General features: G+C 44.3%; 1 protein-coding gene across 5 annotated transcripts in view; it reads left to right on the top strand.

Moving 5' to 3' along the window:
* PITPNC1 (phosphatidylinositol transfer protein cytoplasmic 1) overlaps positions 1-24534 on the top strand; it is a 200750-nt gene that overhangs the window by 94939 nt on the left and 81277 nt on the right. For all 5 annotated transcript variants that reach the window (XM_044984008.1, XM_044984012.1, XM_044984009.1 and 2 more), the window contains 2 exons: positions 15028-15176; positions 24421-24509. In XM_044984008.1, coding sequence (XP_044839943.1) covers positions 15028-15176; positions 24421-24509 — 238 coding nt within the window. The remainder of the gene's footprint in view (positions 1-15027; positions 15177-24420; positions 24510-24534) is intronic.

The following is a 24534-nucleotide window of genomic DNA, read 5'->3' as shown; positions in this document are numbered from 1 at the left end:
TCGATCACTACTTGCAAACTCTCCAACATACTCTCACAGCAATCAGCTTATATTAACAGGAACCTGAAGGGGTTGTTGTGACAGATGGGTTTTAATCTGTCTTTAATTTATATTTGCTATAGAGCAGAATTTATCTTGAGAGAAGTCTAAGAACTGTGAGACCTATCTCTTTAAATTCAGAGGAAAAGCAGACAATGGGCTGTCTGCTAGTTTAACACCCTTCCATCAGGGACAGTATAAAGCAAATTAATTACCATCCTGAAAAGGACTTCTTCCAGCAATAGACAATCACCAGAAGAAAGTGGGATTATGGTGTAGGCAGCCAATTTTCAAACCGGAAAGGGGGCTACATTATTTGAATAAATTATTCACTCTGAATTACTCAGTTTCAGTAAATATCTCTTCTCCCATATTGACCCTCTCCCCTCAGGAGCGTTTTCTGAAATATTCCATATTAGCACGTTTGTATCTGCTCTCACAAGAATGTACTTCATCTTCCAGAACTGTTACAACATGAATATTAAAATCAATTCTGTTTGCATAACAATTTAAATGAAAGTGGCCCTCAATTTTGGTTCAATATTTCTATTTATACATGGTAGGTAATAACTCTTTTGATGCCTCTATCTGGGTAATGAAGTTGAAAAGGACACTGTCATCCTAGGTTAGAATGAGATTTATGACTGGTTAAAAATAGGATTTTACAAATTCTAAAATGAACAGAAATAGGACAACAACCAAACTCAGATATCTATCTGTTGTTTTTTTAATTATTATTTTTTTACTAGCACCCTTCCCCATAGTATTTTCCCCTCGTCATCTTCAGCTGTGATTTAGGCCAAAAGGCTAGCATGTTACACCACCTGGTCCCAACCAAAATTCTTGGTAATGGAAGCAGACAACATTATGAAACCTATTACAGATAAAGGAAGGAACTTGGGGAACTGTGCAGTCCCATAAATGTGCATGCACCTGCATTTGTTTGCTCAAGTTGTGCATGAACATAGGTAGTTAGAAATGCAGTTAACAGATTGTGCATGCAAGACAGGCTGAGGACATGAGCCAGTGGACTAGCTCCTTCATAAACTCTGCTGTCAGGAGTGGGCCCTGGGTAGTCGGTGGGCACGGAGTGAGCTGCTCAGGATTAGAGCCAGGACAGGTCAAAACCACAAAGTCAGAGTCCGTTACCAAATTGAGAGTGTGAGGTGAGAATCAGGGTCGGGCCAGTCTGGGCCAGGTTCTTTCACCAAGGTCAGTAATGGTCTTCAGTCAGGGATAGGATGAAATTCAATAAGGAGAAATGCAAAGTACTCCATTTAGGAAGGAACAATCAGATGCAAACATACAAAATGGGAAATGACTGCCTAGGAAGGAGTACTGCAGAAAGGGATCTGGGGGTCATAGTGGACCACAAGCTAAATGTGAGTCAACAGTGTAACGCTGTTGCAAAAAAAGCTAACATCATTATGGGATGTATTCGCAGGAATGCTGTAAGCAAGACACAAGAAGTAATTCTTCCGCTTTACTCTGTGCTGATTAGGCCTCAACTGGAGTATTGTGTCCAGTTCTGGATGCCACATTTCAGGAAGGAGGTAGAGAAAGTCCGGAGAAGAGTGACAAAAATGATTAAAAGATCTAGAAAACATGACCTATGAGGGAAGATTGAAAAAATTGGGTTTGTTTAGTCAGGAAAAGAGAAGACTGAGGGGGGACATAACAATTTTCAAGTACGTAAAAGGTTGTTACAAGGAAGAGGGAGAAAAATTGTTTTTCTTAACCTCTGAGAATAGGATAAGAAGCAATGGGCTTAAATTTCAGCAAGGGAGGTTTAGGTTGAACATTAGGAAGAACTTCCTAGCAATCAAGGTGGTTAAGCACTGGAATAAATTGCCTAGGCAGGTTGTGCAATCTCCATCATTGGAGATTAGTTAGGCCTATGATTCTATGATAGTAAACCAGGATCAGAGTTGGGAGCCGAGCCTAGGTTGAGAGCCAGGAGTTTGGGATCAGTGTGAGTTGCAGCAAGCAGGATCTAAGGCAGAAGCACATCAGAGGTTTGCATTGCTCAGACAACTCCTAAAAATGGCTTATTGGTTTATATGAGGAGTGCCAGCCAAACAGAGAATCACGGAGGGCTGTCACTCATGCCCTTTAAGGCAGGACTTCCTGTAGGGATTAGTCTCTTATTTCCTCAGAGCAGGGCCATAATTGTGCCTTGTTCAGTGCTGGGCACATTGTCAGCAGGGGTGCAGGACAGCTTGTATAGTGGGGGTGCTGAGAGCCATTGAACCAAACTATAAACCCTGTATATAATGGAATCCACTTCAAGCCAGGGGATGTGGTAATACTCCTAGTTCTAGCACCTATGATTTTCGGCACTTGAAAATAATAAAGAATGAGTACTAAATGCAACACTGCCTCCCAGAGAGACCTGGGGAAGGTCTCCACTGGGGCCTGCACTCTCAGTCTGAGAGATTCATTTTGTCCCTTAGGTGATATGGCTGAAAAGAAATGTAATGCAAACAGCAGATACTATCTCTTTTGATATATTTGTTTTGGCCTCGACTTAGGCTATTTTATAGGTGTCAGATGAAACGAGACCCAGAGTAGATTCTCTAAAAGGCTTTGTCTCTGCAATTTAGTTTGGCAGTAAATAATTTCAAATAAGAGATGAACAATGGAAGATCTGAAGTAGCATTCTTGGATTTTTTTAGGGCTGTAACTGCTCATTGTGTTTTCTCTTTGTGTCAGAGGGAAATACAAGACTAACAAATGTAACCCTTACCCAGCAGGGGAGAGAACAGCTGCATATATTGTTAAATGTCATATAAAGCATTGTAAATGCAGAGCACAACCCGTTTCTTTTCCTTAATTTGATTTTATTTATAATACAAGAGATGCAGATAGGGCCAAATTCTGCTCTAAGTTACAAGGGAGGGGGAAATCAGTGGCCATGGCACCATGGCAGAATTTGTCCCAGAAAGGACAAGCCTCCATGTTAGTTATGTGAGGTCTAGTGATTTACATTTTGGCCAGACTCTTATATTGATTAATTTGTATAAAATTTTATAACACTTTTATGCTGATCTAGCACCTTTCACAAGAAGATCTCAAACTGCTATCTTAACATTGACCAAGCCTCAATGCTCCTGTGAGATATGTATTATTAGGCCCATTTTACAGAGGTGGAAACTGAAGACTAAAGAGAGTGATTTATCTAGGGTTATTCCACAGAGCCAAGAACAAAACTGTATTCCAGACCAAAGGTACCTGTCCTTTCCTCTAAACTGCACTTACTCCCACTGTTAGCATTAAGCACTGGAATAAATTTCCCAGGGAGCTTGTGGAATCTCCATCATTGGAGATTTTTAATAGTAAGTTGGACAAACACCTGTCAGGAATGATCTAGATAATACTTAGTCCTGCCATGAGTACGGGGGAGTGGACTAGATGACCTCTTGAGATCCCTTCCAATCCTACAATTCTATGATTCAGTGAATGAATACAGGCCACACTTTAAAGAAACCAGACAGTAGAATTGGAAATGAAAACATCCAGCAGGTCAACATCAATGTCAGTGCTCCCTACTTCATCTGAATTAAAGACGTTGTCAGTACATTTTTCTAGTTTTAAATATTATAGTCTAGATAAAAATCTCCCATGTACACAGGACTCTGAGTCTGATCAAAATGGTAATTTTGCATGAATAAGGGCTGTTGTAGGAGGACCTTCTGCATAGAAGTAGCTTAAAATCAATTATTATGTACAGTGCTAAAGCGAGCCTACTGCAAAACAGATTTTACACCTAAATACCAACACTAATAGTGCGTGAGCTTTTATGCGGCTTCAAACAGTAGCAGCACCACAAGTCCTAAACCATAAAATGCACAAAGAAAATTGATAGAATTTGATAATAACATTTGCAAAAACATGTTTTAAGCCTAATGGCTATATTAAAACTGTGAAGATCTTTCTTTTTTTGCTGTGTAATTTCTCCTCCACTAAAAATCATGCCATGCTTTTCTGAATTGCAGCTGTCTGTAGACCTTTTAGGTTTAGATGCCTACTCACAAACGATTATATTGGATTGTTGTTCTGACAAAAACTGAAGTTCAGTATACATAGCTTTTAAATATAATTGCTTATAATGAGGATTACCTAAACACACTCAATTGTAACAGGTTTTACAAAACTGGCTGGCAATTGCTCTGATGTTGAAAATAGGAACATAGACAAAACTACATTGATTTTTTTCAAATTTTGTAGGACCTTTGTTACCTCTCTGCAAGCAGGTGGCATTCCCACTCTGTCTGAACAGAATAAACACGCTTTGTTTCTAGTCCAGACTAACCTCCCTCCTGAGTTTTGGCTTCTTTGGCAATTTGAGATCTATGGTCGAAAAGGACTATATAAAAGCTAAGCTTGGTGGCTGTTCAGGGCTGTCCATAAATTATGTAATGCACTGGGGGGCAGGGTGTTATAAAGGGTGTTGAGTCATCACCTAAAAATGTGTTATGTAATTATGGACAGACCCTTGGGTTTCATGATAAGAGCTCAAATGTCCCAACCTCTCTTAATTAACGGTTGGAATCAACAAAGATGCGTCTACTACTATGACTCAGCAGTAATTACCCTGTGTATTTATGGGTAATTGAGGGGTTAATCGCTTGACATCAGGTTGATTCAAGAGGAGTCCTGCAATCTTATACAGATTATGAGAGTATGATCCCACCTTATTTCATTCTTGTGAACCAATATTCAGAAGCACTGGTTTAAATGCTTCTTGACAATTCAGTAACTTACAGCTTTAAAAATATTCTATCTAAAAGGAATACAGTGAATCTGATTCTCCTCTTGCACCTTTTATTTACACTGGTGTCATTACATTTTCATGGGGGACCTTCACTGGATTTACACTAATGTAGTGGAGAGAAGAATCAGGCCAAATAAATCTAAATTAGGCTTGGGGTATTTTGGTTGGTTGGGTTTGGGGTTTTTTGTTAGTTTTTATACGTTAAAATTAATGTCAGTTTCTCATCTTTTACTTTTTACTTTGCTGGTATCAAATGCCTTCAATAAGCTTTGACTTGGAAATCTTCCTTGCTGAGTGAGGCCTGTCTGGGTAGAAAAGTTTTTAGAGCTAAGGGAAGATTAGAATCTTTCCCAGAATTTAGATTGCTGTCCTAGTGATTCCCAGTGTCTTACTAATTCTTCGGTTTTAAAATTACATACCATCAGTCAAACCTATTGGCTACAAGAGAGAGCCAGTGGGATGGGAGATGGACTCACTGATTCAATGGGTCTCTCCCTCTGCCTATCCTGTTCTTTTGAAACAAAGACATGCTCCTCTTATCTCATTTGTAATTTCTAATTGGCGGTGAGGCCACTCTTTACCAGTCCCCAGCAGTGTCCTGTACCTTTGGAGCTCTCGTTCTGCCTGCACACCTTTCCAACATGTACCTATGAACTCTCCTGTCTGGTGATTGATCCTTGAACCCACACTGAAAGAGGCTCTTGGAGACCTAGCCGTGCAGTGCCATGTACGTGACCAAGCCTTCTCTTACCAGCTACCACCACAGTCTCTGGTTTCCTAGAGACAACGCACCCTTGTTTCCCTTTCTGCTGATAAAATCAACTGCTCTCTGTTGTGTTAATTTAGATGGAATAAATGGCCCCAAAGACTCAAATGTGTTAACATAACCCAACCACAGCCCAATATTAAACAGTTTTAAAATGAGGTTTGGCGTTTGGTATACAGAGTCCTCAGCCTGCTTAGCACCATGATAAACACCATTAAAAATCCTTTTAACTTTTTATTACAGACCTAGAGAAAGAAAGAATAACAGTTAAAGAATGTGAAATGTGAAGTATTCAGAAAGGCTTTTATTTTAACAACATTCCTTGTTCCAGCAAAAACAACGAGGAGTCCTTGTGGCACCATAGAGACTAACAAATTTATTTGAGCATAAGCTTTCATGGGCTAAAACCCACTTCATCAGATGCATGGAGTGAAAAATACAGGAAGCAGTATAAATATTTTCCCTTTAGTGTAGGGGGGTCTACAAAGGAAAAAACTCTTGGTTCACAGTCTCTTAGGTGGTATTAAAGATGGTAACTACTGTCCTTTTGGGGAAAAGAGAAGTTAGTCGAGCTGGGCTGGACATGTAAGAACAAAAACGATAGAAAATGCGGCATCTGTCTCTGGTGTTGACTCTCACTTGCAACCTTGCTGCTGGGAAAATACTGGCACAGCACATGATCTTATCAGCCACTCCAAGACCGGGCAAACTTGTACCAGCATCAGAGTTTTTATGGCATTGCTTTTAGTTTCTTTTTTCTGGCAACAGACTTACATCAGTGTTGCAAAATATGCAGTCTTGGCTGGCTAGCTAGACTCTTATTAGATAGAAGGAAAAAGAGAGAGGTAAGAAAGAGAAGAAATAAGGTGGGGAAGGAAAAGAACACATGGGGGGAGGTTTGTGACACAATCTCATATTCCAGGCAATGGGATTCAGCCAGAGCAGGTAGAGGTGGCAACGTCATCCAGGTGCCTCTCTCTGGTCCAGTCTCTTCAGGACGTCTCTCAGGATCATGATAACAAAGGGCCAGGATCTCAGGAGTTGGTGGTGGTGGAAGCCATGACGTTGAAGCTTCGTCCAGAAGCCAATTTTTTCCCAATGTTTCTTCCCTTAATGACCACAAAATGGAGTTGGGCCTAATACCCAACACACCAATTTTGGTTCAGTGATTTCCAGTTCTACACTTTTTTTGTTTAAACAGCCCTTGACTTATGTCAGGAGGCCGTTTTGTTTGGACTAATTCAGTCTTTCTGTTTCTCTTTTGCATCTTTTCCCATCAACATTTGTTGTTATGGTTTATTGTGACACCTTATGAACTTACACTAATTTTTTACAGTTGTGCTCACCATTAGAGTAGTTTTGTAGGCACAGTTATTACAACTCCGATCCAGTAGGACAAAGAACTCAGAGCTGTGCTCTCCCCAATTCCTTTCCTTGTTCTCCACCCTGCAGTGAGACATGGAAAAGCCTGAAATCTGCTTCTCAGTTGTCCTCTCCCCCCATCAAAGTTGCTTTCTCTGCAACTTTCTATAAAAGTCAAAGCCATTAATATTTTTGGTAGATAATTAAGCTGATCAGTCTCCTCCTTAACCAAAATCCAGACAGCCCTGGGACTCAAAACTGCTTTTTCTGCAGCCAGGGCCGGCTCTAGGTTTTTTGCCGCCCCAAGCAAAAAAAATTTTGGCTGCCCCCCCCGCCCCCAGACATGAGCCCCCCCCACCCACCAGTGCCCCCCACTCACACCCCCTGCTGCCCCAGCACTGGGCTCCCCCCCAAATGTGGGATCCGCTACCAGCACACTGCAGCCGAGCCCTGGCCCAGCTGCGACTCTGTCCCCATGCGGGTGGAGCTGCTGGGCAGCACGGAGCGGGAGTACTTCCAGGTGGCGGCACGGCTATGGGGTGGCGCAAAGAACACGGGCCCCTCCCTGGGCTTCGCAGCACTGCTGGTGGCCAAGGTGGATCAGTTCGCGCTCACCGCCCTCACCCTCGACATGCTGGCGGCCAAAGACCTGGAGAGCCCCCTGGACCTGCTGCTCTTCAGCCTCACGGTGCCCTGGCCCAGCCCTGGCAGGAGGGAAGGCGAGGATCTCCGGCTGCGGGGCTACCTGCTCAGCACCGACAAACCCAGTCGGCCGCTCACCTCCTCGCACACTCCAGGAGCCCCTCGTCGCCATCGCAGCCCGGGCTCGGCTCCAGGGGACCCCGTTTCCCTCCCTCCCTGGCTCCTCACACACACTGGGTAGGGCCGCCCAGAGGATTCAGGGCAGAGCAATTTTGGGGGCCCCTTCCATAAAAAAAAGTTGCAATACTATAGTAACATGTATTTGGAAATGTAAAAAATAACTAGTGAAAATTAATTTGTAATAATTTGAAAATACACCAAATACATTATTTAAAAACATTAAATGCTTTACTGGTCTGTATACATTTGCAATTACAAAATGGGCTGTTGCTGGGTGATGGTGATGGTTGGTGCCAATGAGCTGTCACTGCCTGGAGGTGGTGCTGCTGTTGCCCAGGGCTGGGTGGGGAGCTGGGCTCTGGGGGGTGCCCGGCTCACAGGGGCTGGGCTCAGGACTGTGAGGAGATGGGGTCGGAGGTTGTCTGGCTCAGAGGGGCTCGCCTCAGAGCTGGGGGTCTGGGGTGGGGGGATGGGGTCGGAGGGTGCCCAGCTCAAAGGGGCTGGGCTTGGAGATGAGGGTCAGGGCTGTGGGGGATGGGATCGGGGGGTCCCCGGCTCAACGGGGCTGGGCTCGGAGCTGGGGGTCTGGGGTGAGGGAGATAGTGTCAGGGGGTGCCCACCTCAGAGCAGCTGGGCTCAGAGCTGGGGGTCAGGGCAGTGGGGGATGGGGTCGGGAGTGTCCGGATCAGAGGGGCTGGGCTCAGAGCTAGGGGTCAGGGCTGTGGGGGGAATCGGGTCAGGGGGGTGTCTGGATCAGAGGGGCTGGGCTCGGAGCTGGGGGTCAGGACTGTGGGGGGAATGGGGTCGGGGGGGCCCAGCTCAGAGGGACTGGGCTCGGAGCTGGGGGTCAGGGCTGTGGGGGGAATGGGGTGAGGGGGGTGTCTGGATCAGAGGGGCTGGGCTCGGAGCTGGGGGTCAGGGCTGGGCCTGGGGGGCAATGGGGTCAGGGGGTGCCTGACAAACACCTCCCTGAGACCCCCCCAATCCAACCCCCCTTCCCTGGCCCCTGACCGCCCCCCCCCCCAGAACCTGTGCCCCTTCCCTGCCCCCTGAGTGTCCCCGGGACTCCCTGCCCCTTAGCCACGCCCGCCCCCCGCCCCGGCTGCTCACCCCCGGCTCACAGCGCAGCAGCCGCATGGCTCCGGAGGGGGCTGAGCTCTTCCCCGCTCAGAGCCGCGTGGGGAGGGGGCGGGGCCATGAGCTCCAGGCTGAGCTCATCTGCCTCTGCTCGGCCCGGAGCTTGTTGCCCCGCCCCCTGACCACGCAGCTCTGAGCGGGGCGGAGCTCCGCCCCCCCCCCCCCCAGCCAAGCTGCTGCTGGGCTGTTTAGGACCGGGGGAACAAGCGGAGGAGGAGCGGCCCGTCTTCTGCAGCCAGGCGGGGCCGCGCTACCGGTAAGGGGCCATCCCTCTCCCCCAAGCGGAGCCGGTAGCGCGGCCCTGCCCGGCTGCAGCCTTTTGCCGCCCCCTATATTTTGCCGCCCTAGGCAGCAGCTTGTTTTGCTGGTGCCTAGAGCCGCCCCTGTCTGCAGCCTGTGCAGACAGAGCTCCCCTCCCTCCTGTGCTTTGCTCAGGGTCAGCCACAGTGCCTGAAAGCCATGGTACTTGTGGCACCCATGCACCATGCTGACAGTGCTGAGGGCTTTAGCGATCCCCCTGAAGCCTGAGACAGGGGCTAAAAGCCTTAAGTTAAACAGGTCTCTCCACCCGCACTGGTGCTAGAGCTATACTCAGAAGTCTGCCTGAGCCTTAGGCATGCCACGCCTCACTTTGTACAGCATCCCACAAATGTCTGAGTCAATCTACACTGGCTGTTATGGTTCTTGGAAAAATGCAGTATATTAGTGATCATAATGCTGATTAGACAGTTCATTGTTAATAAATTACGGTCACTGGACACTGTGTTTCTCTCCCACTTGAAGAGATAATGTTTGAAAACTTTCCAGCTGGTTTACTTAATGCCTTTTCATTAAAGCAGTTCCAGCTATGCACTATACCTCCCGATGTCCAGTGCAATATCGTTTGATTAGAAAGCTTCATCCCATGCCAGAACTGCATGTGTACGTGCTATTGAGACACTAACATGCTGTATTTAGAGGGCAGAGTAGCTCCTAAGAGTGAATAGTAACAACACTGGCAGGCCAGATACTGCTCTCATTGACACCAGTAAATTCAGAGTGATTCCACTGAATTCAAAAGTTACACCTGAGATCAGGATCTGGCCCTCTGATATCAATCTTGTTCAGATCAAATTCCGATAAGCTTGGTTGAATTTGTTGGTAGTTTGGAAGATGAAAGAGTCAATGAGGAAAGGTGCTATAAAAATCCAATTCTCTAGGTATGGTGTATTTGAAACTGAACATACTGGATATTGTAAAGTCTTATACCAAGAAAAAGCCTTTCTTTACTTTCAGAAGCATCAAAATATGTAAAGTAAATAGTACAGAGTACTGTATAAATGAAGACTGTTTCTCATGGTCGGATAGGATAGCTTGGAGAGTCAATAATAGTTTATAGAAACTTTCACCTATGGATCACTGGCTCAGGTGAGAGATGACCAGAACTTACTACTATCCATAGCCGGCACTAGACCAAATGGCATACCAGGCGAGCAGCATCTTTGGAGCTCCTCCCCCTTCATTTGTTAAACTTTTGAATTCCTTATTTTTATTGCAGTTGTAGCCCATTTCATGACTCTGACATACAATTTGCATGCAGGATTTATCTCTGTCATATAAGATGCTAAATTTGCATGCTAGGATTTGTAAATTTATATTTATTCAAGCAAATAAAAAGTTGTTTCCTCTAAGCTTATGGGAACTTTTAAATTTTAAGAATAACTGAAATGTACTAACATCAAGAAATTGAGCTGTGCACCAACATTGGGTGGACCAGTAGTAAATAGTGTTATGGTAGGTGACAGCCTTAGAATGTAAACCCTAGTCCTTTAGTTCAAAAGGTCTGTGGTATTCTATTTCAGATGTTTTCCCATCAGATTGCAATGGAGCTTTTTGCTTTCTATACTGAGCTCCTGAAGGCTTCTGTTGGGGCATCTTTTATCTCCCTAATACTATGTTCTGCAGTCTTAGAAAGTCATCAAACGTTACATATTAAGCATGACAAAAGAAGTAACAGTGTTACTTTTATATTGTTGCATAAATAGTGGTTCAATAGATCTCTAGCATCTCATTAAATATGTCCTTTATTAGTCACTACTTACACTCTTCAAGTCTTAAAACACAAGTATGCTTTCACAATTACACAGTAAAACAAGATTCACAATATCGCAGCTGGCCTTTCAGTTCAGATCATTCTTATATCTCATTGACTGCCTAGCAATGCCCTACCCCTTATATACCTATGAGGCTATGGCTGACAACATTCTAGGAGAGTCAAGGAAAATATAGTTCTCAAAAAGTCTGGAATGTTCCATGAGAGTCTGCAAAGATCCAGAAAATTCTAGGAGGCTAGTGAAAAATGAATCCACATATGGACTACCAAGCATGTTACTTCAAACATTTTATTTTCCCTTTTGTCACTAACAACAAAAATAGTACTCCAGGTGGTTGCCTGGGTTGCCTGCCCCCTAAATCTGGCCCTGCTGCTATCTTATGGTTGGGTGGTGTTGAATATGAAACGAGTTTGGTGGGTGGCCACCCAGCTTCCACACTATCAAAATTAGCAACTTTCTGGCCAGTCTCAGGAGAGAAGCCAATGTCTGATTCACCCTTGAATAGCCTTTGACTCCTAGAAGTAGTCCTCACAGGTCAGGTTTAAGGTACAATGCCAGGGTAGTGTGAAGAAGTTTGCACTGCTGCTACCTCTGCCCAGGATTGTTCCGGGAACAAACCAAAGACTTCAACCGCCAAGCCTGTAAATCTGGCTCCTTTCACCAGCACTAAAGCCACCTGAAAATTTTGCCAAAGAAAGACACCTCTACCATTCCAACCGGGACACGTTTGCAGGGCTGGGGGCTTGGTAGGACAGAGGCTAAACCCTGGGACCACCCACTTGACCTAGTGGATTGGCCCCCCTTTACAAGGGGCACCTCAGTGAGATAATGGGAACTGGGATTGGCTCCCTGTGGACTTGAGCAGCCTATAAGAGGCCACACAGGCAAGAAGCTGGTCTTCTTACTTCCTCTGCATCACGGCTAAGCACCTTTATCCCTTCTCTTCAAGAAGGCCTTAAACACAGGCTAAGTAGGCAGAAGCTTGCTGTGCTACTTGTAAGGGGACACTGTCTGGGAATAACAAGGTTATTCTGCAATGGGACAGTCCTAAACTGATAAAATATTATATAAAAGCTTCATATTTTTATTATAATAAACTGTTATCTCCTGGTGACAAACCCCATCTCATCCTTCCTAAAGGGTCTCCCTGTTTCTGCTCAGGCATATACTGCAGAATCCTTTGCTGTCATTGCCACAGCAGCTCCTTTAAAGCAGTGGTTCTCATTTTTTTAATAAGGTGACCTACCAACTGCATTTTGTCTTTTTTTGAGATCTCCCCATTACATATATTCACCCTCTGCCCTGGCCTCCACCCTAATCCCAGCCCAGTGCAAGGGAAGGCTTGGAGGTGAGGAGCGGGTTGAAGAACAAGCCCATCCTATACTCACGCCACAGCAGTGGCTCCTGTCCCATGGGGCTGGGTCCAGCTCCCTGCCCCAAGCATTGGAACCTGGTGCCCAGGGTTGCTTCACCACTCAGGTTTGGCCCAGCCACCCCTCCATCAGGGTCCAGTGATAGGTTAGTCCGGCCCCAGATGTGATGACCCATCTAGAACTCATTGGTGGGTTGGGACCCACTGTTAGGGAAACACTGTTTTAAAGCACTGTGGTCTCGAGCGACACTGGGACCACGGAACAGAAACTGGGATTGAGTTTGGGAAGGATGAAATTCTATAGGTGGGGGCAAGTTCCATCCTTTCCAAAAACAGGAAGATAGGAGGATTGCTGACCTGGGTTGACAGGTGCAAGAGAGGCAGCAGAGAATGATGATACAGGATAAAGGAGGCACTAAATCCTATCTTCACCTAGGGAATTATTGCACATACACCTGACTCTGCCAGACATTTCTGAATCCATACATTTTAAATTTAGTACAGCTTGTACTTGGAAAGCCTCCATCAAGGCTCCCCCCAGAACTGCAATGTTAGCATCTTCCTTCCTCCTTTCTTTTGGCTGCTGTTTTAAATTGTTCTCAGGACCCAGTTCTGCTCCTGTTGAAATAAAAGGCAGAACTCCCACTGATTCCCATAGGAGCAGGAGCAGACCTTTAATTTGCAGTTCTCCATGCAGAAAGTAGTCCAGGGGAACAGAGTTAATATTTCCAGTACTGCACCATAATGTAATTTCTATTGTGCATAGTGTCTCAGAAACTGATATCTCAGTGGACTGTGGTAGGGACTGTTTGAAATAATAATAGAATAGTTTGTACACAAGTACTAAACAATACCCTGCTATTTAGCACTTGAGTATATCAGACACATACTGTAGCACTTAATTGTTAGTAATGAAAGCACTTCAGTTAGTGTATCAACAACCTGGCACAAACATCATTTAAAAATCTGTCTTTCAAAATACATCGGAATTTTTTGTCAGACGTCTGATGTGTTTCTTACTGGGGATTAGTCCTCCCATCACAGCTACCCTAGAGAAAGACTTAACCAAGTTAAAAAAAAATCCTTTAAACAATAAAATCAAGGGGGAGCTGTTGGTTCTTAACTATTCTCTTATACTCCAAAATGTACAAATACAGAGACAGAAAAATATGGGGAAAACTAAATAAAAACAAATTATAAAACTCAGTGAAATAAGAATTAATCTGTCAGTTGTGCAAGACATTTTCTTAAAACTCAGAGCAGAATCATGAAACTTGCTCAGAAAATAGTTTAGTGGTTGATAATAAAAAATACCTTTTCATTCAAAAAATCAGTGAGTTCTTAACCTACTTTAATGAATTTCTGGAGCTGGTAAAGTGCTAGATTGACAAACTTGAATAATAAAGTCCTTGATTCATTCATAGACCAGAGGCAGGGTGGCAGTGCAGGCTTCTCGAAACTGACTGTCCAGAGTGCCTGACGACTGACCTTCAAGGACCTCTAGCAGAAAGAGTGGAGGCCAGTCATCAGGACCCATTTAGTTCGTGGCTTCTCTGAGGAGTCTAATAAGGGTGTCAGCTGTGGTGGCGATATTGTGATGTGGACATTTATCCACTAGAAGCTGAACAGAAACCACCAGCTTGCTTCACACAGACCATCATGAGGCCGTTGGATGTCTTATGGTCACAACTGATCATGGCTAGGTCATCATTTCCTGCCAGGTATATGTGTGTGTCCATATAATTTTTTACCAGGCTGCCATTTCTGGCACCTCTACAATCACAGCTGTCTAGTCCTGTTTAAAAAGAGTGCCTTGCATATCTCTCCACTTATAAGCAAAAAATGTGGGTGTCTCCTCGGCATAGGACTAGAGATGACCGTCTGAGGTCCCTTCCAACCCTAATAATCTATGACTCTAAGTGAACTCATTTAACTTCAGTGGAGTGGGGGGAGGGATAGCTCAGTGGTTTGAGCATTGGCCTGCTAAACCCAGGGTTGTGAGTTCAATCCTTGAGGAGGCCACTTAGGGATCTGGGGCAAAAATTGGTCCTGCTAGTGAAGGCAGGGGGCTGGACTCGATGACCTTTCGAGGTCCCTTCCAGTTCTAGGAGACTGGTATATCTCCAATTATTACCTTTTTACCTTTTAGCTACCTTGAATTACACCAGCTGAGGACCTGGCTCTATAGCTACAAATCCTTAAAGAGGTATGCCAAGGGCTTTCAAAGACCAAGTCTCCTCCACGAACTTTTTCATGACTCCTTGCACCTCCAGAAACTTCCATCTTTCGAGAACACTGAGGCCTTTATTCTGATCCATATCACCTATGGTTTAAACCCATTTACGTTTTTAAGGTTCCCATGATGTAATTTACCTATGTCACAATGATCATGTACCACGTGACTGATCTTGGTAAAGTACTTTGAGTAAAGTACTATCTTCCCTGGGTAGAAGACACTATGGATGTATCACTATTATTTAGTAATTTATTTATTAGTAATAGTGTTTATTATGATCATTCTAACAGTTCTCAATGTAGTGATTCCCTCTCCCCTCACTACCTTTAAATTGTAATTTTTTCTGTATAACCCTTTGACATTTGGCTTCTGGATATTCATGCATTGTATACGGCTAATACATTTGCTCCTGTTTTTGTTTTGCAGTACAGAATTGGACAGCTCTACATGATCAGTAAGCATAGCCACGAGCAGAGTGACCGAGGGGAAGGCGTGGAAGTCGTGCAGAATGAACCCTATGAAGATCCAAATCATGGCAATGGTCAACTAACAGAAAAACGGGTCTATCTCAACAGGCAAGTGCTATGCAGCTGTTTCCTTGAACAGCATGCTGCTGTAACCTCCAGTCATGCACAGTGTTGAAGATTTGCAGGGCATAACATCTCTCTCAGGAAATAGCCTTTGTGTTTCAAATGTAATGTGTTCTATTGACTACAGTTACTGGAAGCTTCAAGGAAAGGGACACAGTGGAAGAGCACATTTGGAAAAGCACATTTTCCATGGCAAAGAATTATGGCCTGAAGGCAGGGTTGTGTTGAAAATCAGCACAGTTCTCTATTTTCTTTCATGCTTCCCCATTTTTCAAAATAGGTAAAACAAAAAGGGGATCTGTTTAAAAGAAACGTAGTGTACCAAATGGCCTGGGATTCACTAGATCTGGATTCTGTTCCTCACTCTATCCCATGCTTGCTGTGTGATCTTGTGAAAGTCCAGGAGAGTCTGATTTCCCAAGGTGCAGAGCACCAATAACTCCCATTGACTTTAATTAAGGTTGTGGATGCCCTTAATCGCTGTGTGCTTCCATTCTTCTCTCCTGCACAGAGGTGTTTGAAGATTAATTCATTAATGTTTGTAATGTGCTGTGAGAGCCTCTGATGGCAAGTACTATAGAAGTGCAAAAAAATTTAACACACTGAAGTTCTTCTTTAAAACAAAGTTATTTTCTTTTCAAAACCTAGATCAAAGGTAGATTTTTTTTCTAACACCCCAAATCAGCATCTTCAGCTAAAATCAAATAGGTGCATTAAAATTAATCCTGCGTGAAATGGCACAGAGGTTAATCATATCTCCTCTGTTTAACATCAGTAGCATGCAGAAAGTCACTCTGGCCCCACACTTAGCAGAGAATTGCTTAGGGTAGCAGTGAGCCCTTGGGGTGCTGATGCAGCAAGATTGAGCATTACTTCGTAAGAACTGCACAAGGCCAGTGACCCATTTTGGTAACAAAAGATTTGTCTCAGCAAAGTGAGTTGACATTATGAATGACCACTAGAATTGTACATCAGTGACCTTCTGCAGCAAAGTGACAGGCTTAAAGACATGATGAGAAAAATTGCTTTTGTTTCCCGACAGCCCCATCATTTCCTAAAGCAGAATATGTCTTTTCTGCAACTGAAATTAAAGTGTTAGGGGTCAGTGCTTCCACACTGACTTAAAGGCCAGTATTAATTTTAAAACCTCTATATTTCTGTTGTATGAAATATATTCCTTAATCTGCTGCAGTTTTTTATTACTACTGATCTAATTGAATGTTGCTGCTTTTCTAATTCTTCTGTGTTCCCTTAGGCCCATTTTCTTTATTGAGCTTCTCTGCACTGTGATCCTTAGAAGCAGATATAGCAATATTGTGGCAATTACACCATTGCATTTTGTTCTGGAATCCTGACAGATCTGACCTTTCCCCAGCCTAACAACAGAATGACCAGCAATGCTCCACACCTACAAATAATTGTTCTTGTGTAAAAAGTCTGCTGCGGTCCTTATTCACCACTTAGAAGCTTAATATTTGTCACTGAATAGGAGAGCAGTGCTGGTACAAATGTGCTTGGCATGCACACGTGTTCAAAATGCTGTGCACAGACACAACACATTTTCAAAAACTGTCCTGAGGATTCATATCAAATAAATTCACATGCCTTTGTGATTAGTTTTATCTCCATTCCATTCAGAGAAAGAATGTGAGATGTTTACTTCCATCTGGGAAGGAGAAATGGCGAGGACAGATCACTGCACCTTCAGGCAGACTCTAGAGATTTCAGGGTAGCTGTCCAGTCTGTCTCCTTCACTTTTCCCCCGTGAGATCCATATTTTTGTGGGGAGGTGAAAGATCATTCTGTTTGAGATATCTTTTTCTGTCAAAAAAGTACCATATCTGATCCATTGCAACAAAATGATTCCTATATCTTTCTTGACTATGGGAAAGTGCCCTTGAGAGAGTCAGTGTCTTCCTAGAATGCTGCCTGATGGCCAGTGCAGATCTGTTGCTGGTGACTGCTCTACTTCTGCTGTCCATAAGTACTTTAGTTTGCAGTTTCCATTAGAATGGGGGGGGAAAGCCTTGCCATAAATACCAGTATATGAATTGCATTCATAAAAGACAGTGCTCTGTGGGCATGTCATCAATACTGTGAGTCACAGATACAGGACTGGAGCAAATTTATATATTGCTCAGAAATATCATCTCTTAGATTTTATGGGTGAAATCCTGGCTTCCTGGGCAGGAACAAAGACAAACCTCCCATTGACTTTAATGGGGTCAGGATTTTACCCTATATCTTCAAGCGTAAACAATTCCAAAGTCACATTGACTTGGCCTGGCTTTTTATCAAGTACCTGACATTAATCTAGATTAGAAGCTTTGGCTGAAAAACAATTTACGTACATTAGCAATAAAAGGATCTTTTTTCTTTTTCCAGTAGTTGTCTGTTCAGTAATTCAGCATTCAGTAATTTGTGACATTGTCAGAACACTGAATATAAAGTTTACATAGGCCAAAAAACTTCAAAAATATATGGATCAGTGTTCAAGATGGCTGCCACGTAGGAAAATGTTAGCAGATTCAACTAGTCTTAAATCCTTTCCTAACTGCTGAACCCACTCACTGCTCCCTCTCCTTCTCCCAGTCCCCCCCCTTCCAGCCCTTAATATATCTCCTGGACCTCACTTTTAGGGTGAAATCATGGCCCCATTCAGGGGCGGCTCTAGGAATTGCGCCGCCCCAAGGAGGGCGGCACGCCGCGGGGGGCACTCTGGCGGTCGCCGGTCCTGCGGCTCCGGTGGACCTCCCACAGGCACGCCTGCGGATGCTCCACCGAAGCCGCGGGACCAGCGGACCCTCCGCAGGCATGCCTGCGGGAGGTCTACCGGAGCCGCCTGCCGCCCTCCAGCAGCACACTGCCCCAAGCACGCGCTTGGTGCGCTGGGGTCTGGAGCCGGCCCTGGCCCCATTGAAGACAACAGAAAAATGCCCATTAAATTTAAGGGGGCAAGGATTTCACCCTCTGTTGGCATTCTAAATGTTTGAGCTGCTCCTACCTAACCACCCAGCATGTCTGGTTTAGTTTACCATTCTAGATGCAGTGTTGTCATCAAAGCAATGGGCTTGCAAAAGGTGTAAATCTGCTAAATTTGACCCATTGTTTTCCAGCTGGAGCTTTCCTGTGTTCTTTGACAACTAAATCAACACAGACTCAGTACTTTGCAACATTTCTGGGGTTTCAATGTACCTTGCAAGTTTTGCTTTTAAGTTTTTGGGTTCCAAACTCAGTAAAAACTGATGACTTTCACCTGTTTTCATAGCACAAGTTACCAAGCACGACTGTGATTTTGGGGTGGTTTCAGCTTAAAAGAGATCTAGGTGTTCTAAACTAGATGCAGGTTTTCTCTAAATATTCAAGAACTCTAGTGAATTTTGCAATGGAGCTAGTCTAAAACTCAAATTTGTTGCAACACTGGAAAGTAGTCTAGTTTCACCTGGTTTATCTGAGAATGTTTCACACATCCGTCATTCCTGGATAACTCATTTGATTGCTGTGTTGTAAGTTATCAGCAACAGGAGAGGCAATAATACATTTTAGGGCAACAGAAGCCTTCACTGAGTTCTGATAATATTGTGTTCTGCTGGATTAGTACGTCTGTCAATCTGCAAACTCCATTCTGGTTTGTGAACTCCATTTTGATTGTTAATCTGTGCTGCTGAGTCTTCACTTTGGCAACTTCAGCCTCCATTTGGAGCTGAAACATCCGGGTGGTATCAGGGAAAATCCTTGTATCTAGCAGAGGGCTAACAATGGAGAGCAAACAAGGGTCATCTGCCTGGATGGTCTTCCAGTCAAATGGAAGCACCCTAAAACAACGACCGTGCTGCAGTCCACAGGAACCAGTCTTACCCAGTCCGGACTTCAAGCAACCAATCACCAGACAAGGGACTTGAAGCCACTCGGGGGGTCACCTGACAGAGGGGACTAGAATTTTATAAAAGAACATTCTGCTCTGAGCTGGCTCTCTCTCACCTGCCATCCATTGGCTGACAACAGGAGGGGGCAGGAGCGGATGCAGAAGAATCCCCGCCTCCAGCAGCGGCTCCAGGCACCAACGCAGCAAGCGCGTGCCTGGGGTGGCAAGGCGCAGGGGGCAGCCTGCCGGTCGCTGTGAGGGCGGCAGTCAGGCTGCCTTCAGCGGCATGCCTGCAGGAGGTCCGCGGGTCCCGCGGCTTCAGTGGCAATTTGGCGGCGGGTACGCCAAAGGCGCGGGACCGGCAGACCTCCCGCAGGCATGTTGCTGAAAGCTGCCTGACTGCCGTGCTTGGGGTGGCAAAATACATAGAGCCGCCCCTGCCCGCCTCCCTGGAAGACACTGACTAAGAGCCAAAGGGCCCTTAGGAGGTGTCAAGAACTGCGGTGGGGTGTTGGTTGGTTGGTTTTCCATAGATCTGTATATCTCTTATGCTTAGTCTGTGATTAACTTGTATGTGATGTAAAGTGCCTTGGCAAAGTCTGTGTCACCAGCTCCCTGAAAGGTGGAGCAGTATTCTAGAGTCCTCACAAGGGTGGAGCTCTGGAGGGGATAGGCAAGAGCTACTACAGAGACTGGGAAAGTCCACAGTGGTCTTGGGGTGCAGGTCAGTCGGGCTGTGGGGCCCCGTGACTCAGGAGTGGGTACCAGTGTTGCAGTCTGTATCCCAGTAGTGTGCCTGAAAAGCCAGACATAGGGAGTGGCTGAACACTGGTCAGACTCAATAAGCTTTAAAACTCATGAGAGCCAAAGGTTTGGGTCCAGAATAGCAGCCTGGTGAGCGTCCACAAAGGGGAGCTCAGCTAGGGCCGTAATGTAAGTGTTTTAAGTCAAACATATTGAATTTAAATAGAACTACAACTATAAACAGCACTGTAACAAGGCGGCTTGCCCCTGATGGGCTGGAGGGCTTGGAGCTAGCCAACCCTGATTTCTAAAGAGGCACGCCTGGGCTGGATCAGGTAATTCCCTATAAAGGGCAGCAGGGAAGAGGGAAATGTAGAAAACAGCAGGAAGTAAGACCTTCTCCAGAGAAGACCCTGATATCGAGGGGTTTGGAAGCCAGAACTGGAAGCCTGAGGCTCTAGCCAGCTAGGCCCTGGGTACGGGCCTGCCAAAGCAGGAAAGGCCCCAACCAGGAAGATCTGGGAGCAGGGTGAATTGGAGACTGCTGACAGGGAGCAGGTTCCAGCAGAAAGATCTGGGGCATGGGGTTTCCCTACTGAGACTACAGGCAGGAAAAGCCTGGCAGTGACCTGACAAGAGGTTAAAACCAATGGCCTGTGTTTTGGGACCTTGAGTTTTATTTATGTGAATAAACTCAGAGCCCTGAGAAAGGGTGGTGAATGGACAAGAAAAGCCAGGGTGGGGTTTGTTTAAGAAGCCCTGTGAGGGAGACATTGTTAGTAGGGCTCTGCAGAGGTACCTCTTGCCTTGAAGAGGTGCATGGGCTGCTGACCCCACTAAAAGCACACTGTATTTATTAAAATCTCACAACTTCAGATCAAAAGATTAATCAATCCGACCAACTAGAATTTTAAAGGTACAAGTGATCATGATCAAATAATTGCAAAATGCCAGAGTTTTGGGAAATACAAGAAATAAAAGGTCAAAATATAGTGCTTAGGCTAATTGAATTGAAGATACAAAAGAATGCTATAGAAACATATCGTGTTCCTTTATCTCTGTTACCTGAAATGAGTCCAACTTATTTGAGCAGAATTTTTATGGAAAGTAAAGGGAGACCTTCTGCTAAATTAGTTCCCTGATAAGTACGTAAAAGGTTGTTACAAGGAGGAGGGGAAAAATTGTTCTCCTTAACCTCTGAGGACAGGACAAGAAGCAATGGGCTCAAATTGCAGCAAGGGAGGTTTAGGTTGGACATTAGGAAAAACTTCCTAATTGTCAGGGTGGGTAAGCACTGGAATAAATTGCCTAGGGAGGTTGTGGAATCTCCATCATTGGCTATTTTAAGAGCAGGTCAGACAAACACCTGTCAGGAATGGTCTAGATAATACTTAGTCCTGCCATGAGTGCAGGGGACTGGACTAGATGACTCTCAAGGTCCCTTCCAGTCCGATGATTCTATGATTCTATAACTGTCAAGTATCAAATTTAGCATTTGATGTAGCAGCTAATTTTTCAAAGAACAAATTAACTGGTTGTTGAAGTTCCAGGAAAAAAGAGCCCTGGTTTTCTGCTGAAGAACTAAAATTAAAATCTAAGCAGGATAATTTATAGCTGCACTCTAGGCAGCCAAATCCAAAGCACCCAATTCAACTTTCCATTGAAATCAATGGACATTTTGCCATTGACTTCAGTGGGAGTTGAGTCAGCAATAAAATGAGGCATTCATAATAGCAGTGATAGTGTGTCACGCTTAAGTTTTCCATTGTATAAAGCAAACTGTGGAGAAGGCCAACCCTCTGGCAGAAGAAGTAGCTTTTACCAGACTGACGTATTCCAGATATCAGAACAAATGGAAAGTACACTTACATTTAGAATCCCGTAACCAAGTTCCCTGAGCCAACAACAAGGCCCATGTTTTCTTCCAAGTGGATTTCAGAGAAATGTCACTCGACTTGCACCACCGCTTCTGAAATGAAATGGAGATGAAGTGGCACTTGGTTGAGGATTTGTTTATAAGATACTTCTGTGAGGGTCAAAATGAGGCAGAAAACCAGTTAAAGGTCCTGTTCTTGTAGTCTTTTCTCCTGCTGGGGGCAACAGGTGCTTTGCTTGAGCAAGGAATGTAGGTTTCAAGCCATGACTGGACACTTTTAAACAACTTATTCTGATACATAAATACCCTGACTCTGCATCAGACACGGGTTCACTCAAGACTGTAGCTGTGGAGCTCCTTTAAAAAAAAATAATACAGACCTTCCTTTACTTTCATTCTCTGGAGAGCCCAGACTCACCTCAGTCTGGTGGCCTAGTGGCAAAGTCTAAACAAATACAGTGCAGATTTTGTGAGAAAGTTATAAAACCCAACCAAAGGGCCTCTCCCCGGAGTTTCTTCCTCCCTGATATTCCTGCTCGGGTTCCAGACGCTTTCCAAAGATCTGGCAATCAAGTTCAAACAAACAGATTTGTTCCTGTTTCTGGTAGAGACCGATAGCATCCAGTGTTCCCTCTAATTTTTCCCACCCATGTGGGGCATGAATTTTGTAATGTAATTTGTTCTCTAAGAACCAATGCTTAGGGCTTTGTACAAGAAAAGCATGGGTAAGCAAAAAACAAACCTTTGGACAATGTCATTGAGAAGGCGAAAAAGTCAATGCACTTAACTTCTGGTTTACATGAAAACTTGTGGTTTTAGGTGTGGTAACTTCTGCATTTTGGCTTCCACACAAATGCAAAGATTTATATCGAGCAAAATCTTGATCAAACAATTTTTAATTATCCAAAACCCTCTGATATCCCTGACATGCAGCAGTGGTATTGAAAATTCCCTCAATTATCCAACTCACAAACAGTTGAACTTAACTGATTTCCCCCTTATGTTTGGATAATTGAGTTCAGAAGCTACTTGCTGTGGTTCAGTTCAGACTCCATCTAAGGCCACATGATCTTTGTCATGCCCCTGGTCTGATCAAAACTATTTTAAACAGAGCCCTGAAGAGTACTTCTATTTGTCACCTCCAAACTTCTGCCTCTCTCCTGGTGGCCAGTGCCCCATCATTGTCACCACCAGTTCTGGTGGCTAAAGCTGATGTCACAAGGGAATACTTGAGCAGCAAATGTATATAAACTCTCCTTCCCTTTAAAACCAAGGTTTGTCAACTCCATAATATCTCGGGGTTCTCTGAGCTCCACATTGGAGATGCTAGTACAAAAATTGACTCCAGCCTGCCAGGGATAGTGCCTAATCATGGTTGTTATCTTACCATGTGAGAATTCAAAAGAAATTACTTAGTTGTAAGCTTTTTGGGGCAAGGACTGTCTTTTTGTTCTGTGATTGTACAGCACCTAGTGAGCTCTTAAGCATTGCAATAATACAGATAATAGCGACTGAATGCTGCACTAGCTTTTGCCTGGTACAACCCCATAGAAGTCATCACTCCAACTGGGTTGTCACTGTGTCAGAGGTATTTTTGCATGGTTGCAGGGTTTTTTTTCTTGACCACGAAAAAATCATTCCCCCTCCACCCCTGTTATCTAAGGGTTTTCTTAGTCTACTAGGATTGTAGCCAGTGTATTGGTAAATTGCCTGGCAGACTGAACCCTGGGCTAGAACTCAAAGGCCCTCCATTCTAACTCTGGCTCTTTATCATTCTGGATCAGTTTCCCCATTTTCAAAATGGACATAAGAATACATATCCACCAACTTCACAAGGGTGTTAGTGAGGGATAGATAATTTGAATATAAAACTCTTTATAATTGCTACATAATATTATTAGCACACAGAAAATCCTGTCTCATAATCTGTATTTGGGGTTAATGGAGTACAAGTGTTTATGCATCAGTAGAGAATATGGAGGAAGAAACTCCTTAGGCAGAAGAAACAAAATCAGAATGACTAGGTCAGTTTACTATACTTGCTCACTACTGATAAAGGCTGCCTCCTTATGCTAAGAATACTATAGTGTAAAGTACACACTGCATCTCATTACCTGTGCTGATTCCTCACATGACCAAGGCTGTGAATTCACAAACCCATGCTTTGAATCTTCTCCTTAGCTAGAGAAGTGTAAAAGGAAGTTATTCTCCCCAAAAGAATGAATACATGTGTGGCAGTGCAATGGCCAATGGTCAGGAGTTGGCTAACGTGAGATTTCAATGCAGATTTAAAGGGACACATAACTTACAGACATTACTGTGTGAGGACTTAGGGCTTGTCTACACTACTGTGTGGGGTCGATCTAAGATACGCAACTTCAGCTACATGAATAGCATAGCTGAAGTTGACGTACTTAGATCTACTTACCGCGGTGTCTTCACTGTGGTAAATCGACAGCTGACGCTCTCCTATCGACTCAGCTTGCGCTCCTTGTTCTGGTGGAGTACCAGAGTGGACAGGAGAGCCTTCAGCGGTCAATTTATCGTGTCTATCAACCCCCGCTGGACCGATAGACACGATAAATGTTTGTTACCTGCCCGCCAATCCGGCAGGTAACATAAACAAGCCCTTAGTGTTAGTAGGTCCTGCTTAGTACTTGTCAAATTGTGAGCATGATTAGAAAATATCTTACCGTTCTCGCAAGTCAATAAATATTCTAATTTGGGATTTCCTTTCTTTGCAGCAAACTACCTAGCTGGGCCAGAGCAGTTGTTCCCAAAATATTTTACATTACAGAGAAGGCTTGGAATTATTACCCATATACAATTACAGGTAACTACTCAAAGCAAACTGAAAA

The sequence above is a fragment of the Mauremys mutica genome, chromosome 12 (genome assembly GCF_020497125.1).
Source record: "Mauremys mutica isolate MM-2020 ecotype Southern chromosome 12, ASM2049712v1, whole genome shotgun sequence".
NCBI classification, from domain to species: Eukaryota; Metazoa; Chordata; order Testudines; family Geoemydidae; genus Mauremys; species Mauremys mutica.
The sequence above is the reverse complement of the archived record's forward strand: the minus strand, read 5'-3'. Positions and strand labels throughout refer to the sequence as shown.